Source organism: Mytilus californianus, unplaced genomic scaffold (genome assembly GCF_021869535.1).
Source record: "Mytilus californianus isolate M0D057914Y unplaced genomic scaffold, xbMytCali1.0.p SCAF_11, whole genome shotgun sequence".
NCBI classification, from domain to species: domain Eukaryota; kingdom Metazoa; phylum Mollusca; class Bivalvia; order Mytilida; family Mytilidae; genus Mytilus; species Mytilus californianus.
The window spans coordinates 66,362,286-66,376,371 of record NW_026262593.1 but is presented as its reverse complement, the minus strand read 5'-3'; the positions used below and the strand labels follow the sequence as shown (position 1 = coordinate 66,376,371).

The 14,086-nt window shown below is 32.6% G+C and overlaps 1 protein-coding gene and 1 long non-coding RNA gene across 3 annotated transcripts in view; both read right to left on the bottom strand.

Annotated features, from left to right (window-relative positions):
- Positions 1-201: 201 nt before the first annotated feature.
- On the bottom strand, positions 202-2,878 carry LOC127720559 (uncharacterized). Its single transcript, XR_007990861.1, has 2 exons — positions 2,202-2,878; positions 202-1,853 (listed from the first exon to the last, which is right to left on the bottom strand). It is a non-coding gene; the product is annotated as an uncharacterized LOC127720559 (long non-coding RNA).
- A 1,482-nt stretch (positions 2,879-4,360) lies between these two features.
- LOC127720547 (major facilitator superfamily domain-containing protein 8-like) overlaps positions 4,361-14,086 on the bottom strand; it is a 51,504-nt gene continuing 41,778 nt past the window's right edge. For both annotated transcript variants that reach the window (XM_052227143.1, XM_052227145.1), the window contains 2 exons: positions 13,771-13,937; positions 4,361-4,790 (listed from right to left, as the gene is read on the bottom strand). In XM_052227143.1, coding sequence (XP_052083103.1) covers positions 13,917-13,937 — 21 coding nt within the window. In that variant the 3' untranslated portion in view covers positions 4,361-4,790; positions 13,771-13,916. The remainder of the gene's footprint in view (positions 4,791-13,770; positions 13,938-14,086) is intronic.

Sequence of the window (14,086 nt, the reverse complement as noted above, 5' to 3'; positions counted from 1 at the left end):
TAAAAAGCTTCATCATGTGTAATTACTAGTTCATGAAGATCAAAAATGTTCTCAATTTGGAAGAAAAACACAGCACTTGGTATCATTCCAACATGAACTGTACAGAAGCTGCTGCTTAATTTGATGAAAAGCCACAACTCTATCTAGCTACTGAGAAGTGCTACAATATTTATGTATAAGCAGCACATAAACAGTAACAAGAAAGGCTGTTAACCTGTGAACTTTTAGACGACAGCAATTTCTCAATATTTAAACTTATCAGATTGATGTAGAAAACAGAAACCACACGAGACAAAACAGAAACTATACTTCCAGACCAGTACACCCTGCCCTTACTATGAAATCACATTCTCTCACAGATTAACTCCCTCTCTATATTCCACTTACAATCATATACAATCACCCTCTCCATCATTCTATTTTTCTCCCTCCCTTTCTCACCCTTTCACCCTATCATAACACCCTTAACCACCTACCACCTAATACCCCTTCTGCTTCGTGTTAAGTCCCTATGAGAAAATTGGGTTAGTAGATGAATACGATATTATAAGATGTACCAGATATGGAAGATCTTAAAATTTTAGAAATGTGAAGGAAATTTAGAACTGATTGATATCAAACATAAATATATGAACCTGAGCCACTTTTAGAAATGTAGTCTTATTTTCTACACATAATGGTCATCATAGCATTCGTACAAAAGATTAACAGCCAACGTTACAGAAAGCCAAATTGTGTAATGTAAATTTGAAAATAGAATGCTGTTTTGATTGATAAACATTATGGAGGCCAAAAAGTATATATCCCACTCTTAATTTTGAAGTGTTTTTGGTGTGTTGATTACAAAATATGTTGAAAAAAATGAAAAAAACATAAATGAAAATTGCCAAATGGTATAAATCCAAATAGTTCAAAAACACATAAAACAAAAAGCCAAATGAAAAATGCCAAAGTTTAAAATGCCAAATGGTATTAAAAATACCTGTCTGCTTGTACTAGCCAGCCGGCCTGTGGGTTAGCTGGACTTTAAGGTGCTAGTTCACCAAGACAAATGCCCACAGTAGGTCACCTATCTTTTCCTTTTGGAGTACCAGTTTTTAAGTCTTTGATTTGACTTGGGGGCTCAACATTTAACTAAAAAAAGATAAAAAAAGGGTCTCCTGTATAAATTAAAATTTGGACTTAGAAAGTAAAATATTCCCTTTGTCCCCCACACCCAAATGGATAAAATAATGTAAAAAGTCCCTCATTTCCCAAATAATCATAAAATGACCTGCCTCAACTTATAAATTAGGATAAAAACAGTAAAATATCTCCAATTAAAATTTAGATAAAAACAGTAAAATATCCATAATTAAAATTTAGATAAAAACAGTCAAAATATCCGATTACAATTTGGATAAATGCAGAAAAATATCCCCAATTAAAATTTGGATAAAAACAGTAAAATATTCCCGATTAAAATTTGGATAAAAACAAATAAAATACTTTTTTCCCCTTGAAAGCATGTTACAGAGCTTCACATGCAGACTGAGCCACCTCACTCTCAGTTTGTTCCAGTAAAAACAATAAAATATCCCCAATTAAAATTTGGATAAAAACAGTAAAATATCCCCAATTAAAATTTGGATAAAAACAAATAAAATACTTTATCCCCCTTAAAAGCATGTTACAGAGCTTCACATGCAGGCTGAGCCACCTCACTCTCAGTTTGTTCCAGTAAAAACAATAAAATATCCCCAATTAAAATTTGGATAAAAACAGTAAAATATCCCCAATTAAAATTTGGATAAAAACAAATAAAATATACAATTAAAAGCATGTTACAGAGCTTCACATGCAGACTGAGCCACCTCACTCTCAGTTTGTTCCTGTAAAAACAATAAAATATCCCCAATTAAAATTTGGATAAAAACAGTAAAACATCCCCAATTAAAATTTGGATAAAAACAGTAAAATATCCCCAATTAAAATTTGGATAAAAACAAATAAAATATACAATTAAAAGCATGTTACAGAGCTTCACATGCAGACTGAGCCACCTCACTCTCAGTTTGTTCCAGTAAAAACAATAAAATATCCCCAATTAAAATTTGGATAAAAACAGTAAAATATCCCCAATTAAAATTTGGATAAAAACAAATAAAATACTTTTTACAATTAAAAGCATGTTACAGAGCTTCACATGCAGGCTGAGCCACCTCACTCTCAGTTTGTTCCAGTAAAAACAATAAAATATCCCCAATTAAAATTTGGATAAAAACAGTAAAATATCCCCAATTAAAATTTGGATAAAAACAAATAAAATACTTTTTACAATTAAAAGCATGTTACAGAGCTTCACATGCAGACTGAGCCACCTCGCTCTCAGTTTTCCCTTAAAAGCATGTTACAGAGCTTCACATGCAGACTGAGCCACCTCACTCTCAGTTGGTGCAAAAAATATTTTGACTGAGCCATCGCACATCAGTCAAACTGAGCCACCTCACTCTCAGTTTAACGTACCAGTAAGAATGGATACTTGATACGTATGACGGGGGACGTTCCTATACCTAAAAGGGAGGTATAGTATCTGTGAACCCCAAACACAGAGCGCGGCTTAACTTCGTCATACGTATACACAAGTATCCAATGCTAACTGATACATAACGTTGTCATGTTTTTCATGTCAGTCACTGAAAATAATTTTTACAACTGAAATAATAACAAAAACCTTGATTCCAAGTTGCCTGTGGTAGGAAGTGAAATAATATCAAAAACCTTGATTCCAAGTTGCCTGTGGTAGGAAGTGAAATAATAACAAAAACCTTGATTCCAAGTTGCCTGTGGTAGGAAGTGAAATAATATCAAAAACCTTGATTCCAAGTTGCCTGTGTTAAGGAGTGAAATAACTTCTCTGTAAAATATATCTAGTTTTGAAATTGTTGATGGTTTTCTTAAGGATTGAAGAACATGTGGCATTCCGGTAAACACAGTGTGACAGCAACTCAACTATAAAGTAAAACCAGAAAGATATGAAAATGTAAAAAGTTGAGGTCTGGAGCTGGCATGTCAGCTACTGCTAGTAGTCTGTTGTTATGTTTATTTTCTTTTGTTTCATATTCTGACATCGAACTCAAACAACTCTTAAACTGAGTTTCACTGTGCATATTTTTGTGCGATTTTTTTTTCTACATTGGCTAGAGGTATAAGGGGAGAGTTGAGATCTCAAAAAACATGTTTAACCCCGCCACAATTTTGTGCCTGTCCCAAGTCAGGAGCCTCTGGCCTTTGTTACTCTTGTATGATTTTCAATTGTAGTTTCTTGTGTTTAATTAGTTTAGTATGATGTCCATTATCACTGAACTAGTATATATGTTTAGGGGCCAGCTGAAGGACGCATTAGGGTGCGGGTTTTTCTAGCTGCATTCAAGACCCATAAGGGGCCTTCAGCTGTTGTCTGCTCTATGGTCGAGTTGTTGTCTCTTTGACACATTCCCCATTTCCCATTCCCCATTTCCATTCTCAATTTTAGTCTTTAATCATTACTTTTTCAAATTATGACTTGGATTGAGAGTTGCCTCATTGGCACTCATACCACATATTCTTATATCTATTTAACAATGACTTGTTCTTAGGTGGAAAGTCATTTTACTATTTATTCGAATTTCAAGATATCTCATATAATATATAAGATATGTTATATAATATATAAGATATCAAATATATGATATCTTATTTAATGTATAAGATATCTTATTTAATATATAAGATAGCTTATAATTTTATTTTTATACAATATCTTATATATCAAATGAGATATTTTATATATTATATAAGATATAGATATCTTATATATTATATAAGATATAGATATCTTATATATTATATAAGATATCTCATAAAGTATATAAGATATATTACATACTTTATAAGATATCTTCTGAATTTTATAAGATATCTCATATAGTTGAAGATATTTTATAAATTTTATGAGATATCTTAAAAACTATGTGAGATATCTTATAAAATTATATGAGATATCTTATATAGTTAATGAGATATCTTATATAGTTTATAAGATATCTTATATAGTTTATAAGATATCTTATATAGTTTATAAGATATCTTATATAGTTTATAAGATATCTTATATAGTTTATTAGATACCTTATATAGTTAATGAGATATCTTATATAGTTTATAAGATATCATTGGCATTCAAGGATAGTTATTCTCATTGGCAACCCTTCCATATATCCTTTTTTTTTATATGGTTGAGAGATAAATGTAGTTTCCTGTGTGTATAACCCGTGCATTGAGTTGCACTTTCAGGCTAAAAATAGACTTGATAAATTTCTGGCAGCACATCTATCAAAGATTAGCATATGACAATTTATTCTGTTATAAGTTTCAAGAAAGAAAATAAAAATTTGTCTATCTTTTATGTTGTTTTTGTTTATTCTAAACATATAAAACATTTTCATAATTCATTTAAATGAGCAAAAATTCTTCAATTCATACCAAGAATGTACCGTTTTAAAGAATACCGTACAAGTTCTTCAAGTCTTTAATTGCATACAAATGTTTGTCACAGACTATTATCTGCCTTGTAAGTGTTCATATGAAAAATACCACATTTAGGTCATACAAATGCTAGTCCAGATAACATCCATGTAGTCTTTGAATTATTTGATTATTGTCTCATTTCTGTTAAGGATTCACTTCTAATACATTTGACCTTGTTCAAAGATGACGTGTTGACAACTCCTCTTCAACCAAATTGATTGTTCTGAACTTCTCTCAACATACTGAAAAGTAAAAATAAGATTTATTATCCCTAAAGTATGCATGTTTAAGTTTAATCAGCCATTCATATGTAAAGTTTAGTTTAATCAATTTTGAATAATTGGTAAATGATAATAAAAAAGATGTGGAATGATTGCCAATGAGACAAATCTCAACAAGAGACCAAATGGCACAGAAATTAACTACTTTAAGTCACAGAACATGGTCATAGATAAAAGGCTCCAAAATTACCATAGTAAAATAATTCAAACAAGAAAACTAATGGCCTGATATAAGTACAATACTAGAGGCTCTAAAGAGCCTGTGTCGCTCACCTTGGTCTATGTTCATACTAAACAAAGGACATACATAATAGATGAGAATAGAATTCATGACAAAATTATGTTTTGGTGATGATGATGTGTTTGTCAATCTTACTTTACTGAACATTCTTGCTGTTTCGATTTTCTCTATCTATAATGAACTTGCTCAGTAGTTTCAAAGGAAAATATTTTGTAAATAAAATGCTCCGCTGGGCGCAGCTTAATATGACCGCAGAGGTCGAACTCTGAACAGTTGGGGCAAGTATGGACACAACATTCAAGTTTGATACAGCTCTGAATTTGGATTGTGATTAAATATTTGACACAGCATAGGTTTCTGACACAGAATGAATGTGGTCTAAGAACTTAAATTTTTTTAATTTACCTAGTATGGTCCAATATCCAAAATCTAAATACATGGTTAGATTCAGCATATCAAAGAATCCAAAGAATTTAATTTTGGACCCTTTTGACCTCAATGTGGACCAATTTGATAACAGGGCCCAAAAATCAAAATACATGGTTAGATTCAGCATATCAAAGAACCCCATATATTCAATTTTTGTTGAAATCAAACAAAGTTTAATTTTGGACCCTAACTTGGACCAACTTGAAAACTGGGCCCATAATAAAAAATCTAAACACATGTTTAGAATCAGCATATCAAAGAACCCCAAGAATTCAATTTTTGTTAAAATCAAACTAAGTTTAATTTTGGACCCTTTTGGACCTTAATGTAGACCAATTTAAAAAACAGGACCCAAAATTAAAAATCTAAATACACGGTTAGATTTGACATATCAAAGAACCCCAATAATTCAATTTTTGATGAAATAAAACAAAGTTTAATTTTGGACCCTTTTGACCTCAATATGAACCAATTTGATAGCGGGGCCCACAAATTAAAAATCTAAATACATGGTTAGATTCAGCATATCAAAGAACTCCATATATTCAATTTTTGTTGAAATCAAACAAAGTTTAATTTTGGACCCCAATTTGGACCAACTTGAAAACTGGGCCCAAAATCAAAAATCTAAATACATGTTTAGATTCAGCATATCAAAGAACCCCATATATTCAATTTTTGTTTAAATCAAACTAAGTTTAATTTTGGATCCTTTGAACCTTAATGTAGACCAATTTGAAAACTGGACCCAAAATTAAAAATCTAAATACATGGTTAGATTTGGCATATCAAATAATTCTATTTTTGATGAAATCAAACAAAGTTTAATTTTGGACCCTTTTGACCTCAATATGAACCAATTTGATAGTGGGGCCCACAAATAAAAAATCTAAATACATGGTTATATTCAGCATATCAAAGAACCCCATATATTCAATTTTTGTTGAAATCAAACAAAGTTTAATTTTGGACCCCAATTTGGACAAACTTGAAAACTGGGCCCAAAATCAAAAATCTAAATACATGTTTAGATTCAGCATATCAAAGAACCCCATATATTCAATTTTGGTTAAAATCAAACTAAGTTTAATTTTGGACCCTTTGGACCTTAATGTAGACCAATTTGAAAACTGGACCCAAAATTAAAAATCTAAATGCATGGTCAGATTTGGCATAACAAATAAATAAATGTGGTCAAAGATTTTACAAATCTAATGCGCCATACTGTGCAATTAAAGATTACTTCTTGAAGTTTTTCAATATTTGAAATTTGAAAAAAAAAATAATATTTGAAGAATAATTCTTTTTAATTTCTGAAATCTGAAATGAGAAAAAATTGACCCCCACAATTTCTTTTTACCCCCCCCCCCCCCCCCCCCCCCTTTTCCCCAAAAAAATATCTTTCCCTCAAGATATGGTCATAATCTCAATTCAAATTTCCTATGGAATTTGCAACCATAATTACCCATTTAAATTTACCATAGTGCTAACTTAATCTATTTTATAATAGAATTTAAAATATGGTGTCAAATCTTTCATATGGATTTTTTTGTAAAAAAAAAGAAGATGCAACATTTGCAGATATTTTTACTGGTCTTCCTTTATAAATATGCATTTCTTTAAACATAATTTAAAAGCAGTGCAAGGGAAGTAATCAAAACGTTGTATGTGGATTACCTCCCTTACACTGTTTTAAATTGTCTTAATTGTTCATTAACCATTACTTTATACATAATTTAAAAGCAGTGTAAGGGAGATAATTCAAATGATGTATTTGATTTATCTCCCTTACACTGCTTTAAATTACGTTTTGTACTAAAGTATTTGTCCATATAAATTTGCTTGTTTTTTGCCCCTAATTCCTAAAATTTTGAGGCAATTACCCCCAAAATCAATCCCAGCATTCCCTTTGTGATATGGAATCTTGTGGTACAATGTCAGAGAGATCCATACACTAACACACAAGTTATGTCTGGAAGTTACAAAAATGCTTATTTTTGGCCCCTTTTTGGCCCCTAATTCCTTAACTGTTGGTACCATAACCCCCAAAAACAATCCCAACCTTCCTTTTGTGGTATTGAACCTTATGGTAAAATTTCATACAGATCCATTCACTTAAACTAAAGTTAGAGTGGGAAAACTATTGTGTCTTCGGACGACGACACCGACACCGGACGACGACGACGACGCCAATGTCATACCAATATACGACCACAAAAATTTTTTTGCTGCCGTATAAAAATTACAAAAATTTACATAATTTACGAAAATTGTTTAAAATTTACTATAAAAAGCAATAACTCCTTATTGACCGTTTTGGTCAAGTTGACTTATTTGTAGATCTTACTTTGCTATACATAATTGCTGTTTACAGTTTATCTTTATCTAAGATAATATTGAAGATAATAACAAAAACTGCAAAATTTCTTAAAATTACCAATTCAGGGGCAGGAACCCAACAACAGGTTGCCTGATTTGTCTGAAAATTTCAGGGCAGTTAGATCTTGACTTAATGAACATATTTTAATGAATGAGATTTGCTCTAAATGCTTTGAATTCAGAGATATTAGCCAAAAATTGCATTTTACCCCTAAATACTATTTTTAGCCATGTAGGCCATCTTGGTTTGTGGACAGGGTCATTGGACACATTTTTAAAACTACATACCCTTAAGATGATGATTGCCAAGTTTGGTTAAATTTGAAGTAGTTTCAGAGGAGAAGATTTTTTTAAAAGATTACTAAAATTTTTGAAAAATGGTTAAAAATTGACTTTAAAGGGCAATAACTCCTTAAGGGGTCAACTGACAATTTAGGTCATTTTGACTTATTTGTAGATCTTACTTTGCTGAACATTATTGCTGTTTTCAGTTTATCTCTATCTATAATAATATTCAAGATTATAACCAAAAACTGCAGAATTTCCTTAAAATTACTAAATCGGGGGCAGCAACCCAACAACGGGGTGTCCGATTTGTCTTAAAAATTTCCGGGCAGATACATGTAGATCTGCACCTGATAAACAATCTTACCCCATGTCAGATTTGCTCTAAATGCTTTGGTTTCAGAGATATAAGCCAAAATCTACATTTTACCCCTATGTTCTATTTTTAGCCATGGCAGCCATCTTGGTTAGTTGGCAGGGTCATCGCACACATTTTTTAAACTAGATACCCCAATGATGATTGTGGCCAAGTTTGGTTAAATTTGGCCCAGTAGTTTCAGAGGAGAAGATTTTTGTAAAAGTTTACGGACGACGGACGACAGACGACGGACGCCAAGCGATGAGAAAAGCTCACTTGGCCCAGGTGAGCTAAATATAGGCACGTAAACACTGAGATTACTATATAATAATACTATGCTTTGGGGTAGACATCAACCTGAACCATTGATCTTTTGATTCTTAAACCTTCACCCCAGCCACACAAACAAACACACAGTCGATGCCTAATGCAGAAGTTCTGTTCTGTTCATACTATCGTAACAATATTCAAGAAATTCATATTTTCTTATATCCTCTACTGTAAAATCCCTACCTGCTTAGGAATTTGAATTAATGTGGTCATTACACACAGATCTGAGATTACTGGAAGATAGTTGATTGATTTATTGCTAAACATCCAGTGGCAAATAGTTTTGCATGATCAGGACAAAAACAAATTTACGATACTAGTAAATACAACAGTTAGCCACTAGGTCCTGTAATAGGGGTCGTCCAAGATGAAGGTCTGAACTTTTGAAAATGCCATTGGAAAATTAGGGTTTATTGATCTTTATTGGATAGGGACAGATATTTTGCCTTTCAAATTGCCCTCAAAGAGTTGTTGCAAGTGTTATTAGCGTGCAGAGAGCGAGGCCAAAATTTGTTTGGACTATTTTAAGCTTAAGGCCCACAGAGGGTCAAGGGAAAGGATTTTCAACTTTTTCGAACGAATCTTTAAACTCATTGGGGAAAAATTGGTTAAACAAATCTAAAATTTCTGAACTTTTATGAATAACTTTCAGATCCAGTTTCATACACAAAGTCAATGATACACTTATTCAAAGTCAAGTCAACGTTATTTTTTCTGCCAATAAAATCAGTTATACTCTCATTAACTTCAACATTGAGGTGTGGGTGGGTATGAAGAAGGGATAGATTAGAAAGTCGCTCATCTCCGATCTCAGGTAGGACTTGATGCGTCGCATAGCACTGAAGGATCTTTCACTAGTTGCCGATGAAACGGGCATTGTCAATAAAATCAAAATAATCCTATGCACCGAAGGGTACAGATCTGTGTTTGAATACGGACGGGCACCGTATAAATAATAATACACATTAGAATTACAATGTGTATTTTTTTTTTATTCCAAAGGGGTATATAATTGGCAAATTTATGTATAGGCATGTGCCTAGTCGAGCCTTAGGTAGCTACGCCACTGAATGTGGCAGCCAAGCGATGCATTTACTAAAAATGAGTGCAAATGATTGGCATAAAAGACTAACATTGTTAGACATAATGAATAATATACAGAATTCAATATTTCACAAGGAACAACCATGGAATTAAGAAAACTGGGTAGCAACGTTCAAGTGCAGTGGCGTAGCTACTATTGACGCAACGACGCACTTGCGTGCACAAACAAACAGGCAAAAAAAAAGTTTTGAAAGACTTTTTTTTTAAAGAATGATTGAGAAAGAGTGTGAGAGTGAGGGAGTATCGATAAATACAATTTATTCATCGATACTTATAAGAATACCCAAACTTTTCCATATTTTACCATCAGTTACATCAATTCATATACCATCTTCTAAACGAATTTAAAGACCGATTGACTGGTTAATTCAGAGGAAATGTTTCTCGCCCACCTTCTAATTCCACAGAATGTTAAAGAGTTAAAACGCGAAGATCAGTTGGGTATATATATCATGCCAATGAGCCTCTCGAGATCCAAAGATATGTTGCTCGTTGAAAGATACCAGATCAACTATATGAAACATTGGAAACGACAAACAAAGAACTGCATTCTAATATATACTGTAGAATTCTTCTTACTATGCCACCAACAACTGCAACTGAAACGGGTTAAAACCTATCTTAGATATACAATGGGACAATAATGGCTATCTTCTCTAATACTATTGCACATTCATGCTGATTTTGAAATTGATTTGAAAAGAAGTTGTTGACATATTTTATAATACCAAACAAAGAAAAATGTTGCTTGCTTAAATGAAACCAGTAAATTGTTGTTATTTGCAAATCACTTATCAGTTAACAAGTTAAAAACCAGATGCGTTGACCTCTAGACGTCTTTTATTATTTTTGTGTGTCGTTTGGTTGCTGTCTTATATATACACCACAATTTTGTTAATTCACATTGAAAAAAATTGGAGGATACCGATTTCAAAAATTCGTTTCACATCGCTTCATGATTATGTGCTTTACCCAAGATGAAGTCAGGAAGTCACTCTATCTTTATAATTTTGTCATTTTCGAAATTTGGTGTCAATGACAGATCTTTTATAGTCTCTGCAAATTGTATTCACAACTGTGTTGCTCTGGCCGGTTTAGAGCTTGATATATATTATTTAGACACTTGTCCATTGTTGGAGGACGTTTGTTAATATCGTTTGACGTTTTTTTTTTATCTATGTCGATAAAATGCTGTCTCGCTTGCGTGTAACCATTTCCTTTTATTCCCATTTATCGGTATGTCAAGCAAACTTGAATAATTGGATTGTTTTGAGTCCGCATGATTTGTTCTTCAGACTCCTTTTCCTCGTACTAATCAATCTTAAAAATGCATAACTATTGGTTTTATTTGTGCACCTTTTCTGTATTGACTTGTTCGTAATCAGCTGACTGCTTTGGTGTTGTCATAGCGGCCAAAAACCAGCAACGATCGGGCTTATGACTAAGCCAATGTATTATCTATTTCATAATATTATGTTACAGCCTACATATATTACAAAATTGTTTGCATCACTCTTTGAAGGTCATTTGTCTCCGTCGAGTTCTCTAGCATATTCAATAGGCAAATTATTAGAGCAGCATTATACTGGTTTATAAACAAATTGTCGTCACTGAATCAGTCCAACACTCATGTCCGTTTATCGAGGTATAACTGGACCCTGTCATTACATATAATTCTAAAGAAAATTAGACAGAACAGATAAATTTCCAACAACAAAATTCTTCTTTGTGTTTACTTAATTCTCTGAGCTTCAGGCTGGCTTTACCCCCTACCAGAGCTTTGCACACAGAACCTGGCTACGCCACTGAAGTGCCCGGTATATGGTTTAGCAACACCCAGCGCCTATGGGTTTAGTAACCACGTGTGTTAAACAATCAATATCCTAGAAGTATACTGAGCCAGGGATAACTTCTTATATAGATATAGGAAGATGTGGTATGATTGCCAATGAGACAACTCTCCATCCAAGTTAAAATTTATAAAAGTAAACCATTATAGGACAAGGTACGGCCTTCAACACGGAGCATTGGCTCACACCGAACAGCAAGCTATAAAGGGCCCCAAAAAATTACTAGTGTAAAACCATTCAAACGGAAAAACCAACGGTCTAATCTATATTAAAACGAGAAACGAGAAACACGTATGAACTACATAAACAGACGACAACTACTGTAATCAGATTCCTGACTTAGGACAGGTGCAAACATTTGCAGCGGGATTAAACGTTTTAATGGTACCAAACCTTCTCCCTTTTCTGAAACAATAGTATAACATCACAACATAGAAAAACACACTATAAAATATCAATTGAAAGGCTCAACTCAATCAAAAAACGTAAATTAACACATAATGAACAAATAAATTTGACCTGTGACACCTGAATGCAAATACACAGTTAATAAAAAATTACAAGGGACAAATAATTAAAGTCAAAAGTAAATAAACAGGTTTAAACAAAGTTAAAGTATGATATCACTGTTATATCTATTTACAGGCTAGTGATACAGTAGTTTCACTACTTAGACCATTCAGCCACCGAGGCCCCATTATGGCAGATCCAGGGGAGGGTTGATGGGGTTGGAACCCCCCTTTTTTTAACGATCAATGCATTTGAGGTCATATAGTTCTCTTACTTTAGATTGCCTTAACTAAATGGTATGGAAGTTATAATACACAATACTTATTACCACAAAACTCAGTTCAAGTACAAATTTGGGTAGCATCACTTTTACCATTCTTCATGATCAGTTATGTCCCTTTATGCCAATATGTTTTTTCAGTAAAAAACAAATCTATACAGTAGGGTCAAAGTAGAAACTGATGAGTATAATAGTACCAGGTAAAATATGGAATTTATGAATATTAGTCCAATAGTCCATGTAGAATATGGAAAATGAATAAAAAAAATTATATCTTGAAGTTACTCCTGAATTTCAAATGGCAATTGTTCATAAAACATGTAAACCATAATGCCAAAGAAGTATAAGACCTATGTCTTCTTTTTGTTTGTGACAATGCAAACATTCTGTAGCCAATGTCAATGAATTAAGACTGAGATGTAGGGTTAAATAATTTCCACGAAGACAAGAAATGCCAATGCTAATCATTCTTATACAATTTTATACCAAAACTACCATTCATTGAGTAAAATTTATAAGCGGTTCCCTCTAAACTGGATAAAGCACAAACTTGAACCTATATTAATTACATTTTTCTGATACTAACTTTTCATAGATTATGAACTATGATGAGGGAACAGTACAATGTAATTTCCATAGAAATGAGATGAGCAAATGCTTATAGCATGTATAGGATTGCATACCAATATATTTAACAGAAAAATTTTGATCTGATCTGGAAATTTGAGTGATAATACAAGAACGCAAATGTTTCTATTTCTATTCAATAACTGGTCGTCTCCTGTGTAACAACTTTTTATATGAAGAATCTGCAGATGGTTTGTTGCAAAGCAAATTTTATTGCCACCACCACCTATCTTTCGTCCATAGCTAGTTCCTCCCTTTCCAACAATTTTTACAAAATTTTTAGAAGCTACTTAAGTTATTTACATCTATTAACATTTTATATCATCTTGAATATGCATAAAACATTTGCCACATTACAGTAAACAAGCAATGTCTAAGCAGATGCATAGCTGAAGATATGGTATGGGTTTTGCTCATTGTTGAAAGCCATAGTAACATACCATTGCTTAAATCTGCAATATTTGGACTCTCAGGGATAGTTGTCTCATTGGCAATCATAGTACCACATCTTTTTTATTTATGACTATTGAACTGATCAAGTCTTCTACCTGTAAACTTTGATTAAATCTTCTGTGATGAATGACCTCTCCTTTATATCAATTTCAAAATTCATAACTGCTTCTCCTTATGTCAATCATTGGCTCTCTTCAAATATCCTTTCTATGCATTTAACCATGAAGATTCTTCATTTGATTCATTTACTAATAGAAATTTCCTGCAAAACATAAAAACATGTCAATTAGGATAAATAAATAGGCATATTATTTTTAGAATATTTGTACAAAACTGAGTAGTTTTGGTAGTATAATAAAAATCTGACCCTGCAATATTAATAATCAGTACAAAGAAAGATAACTCTGTTCA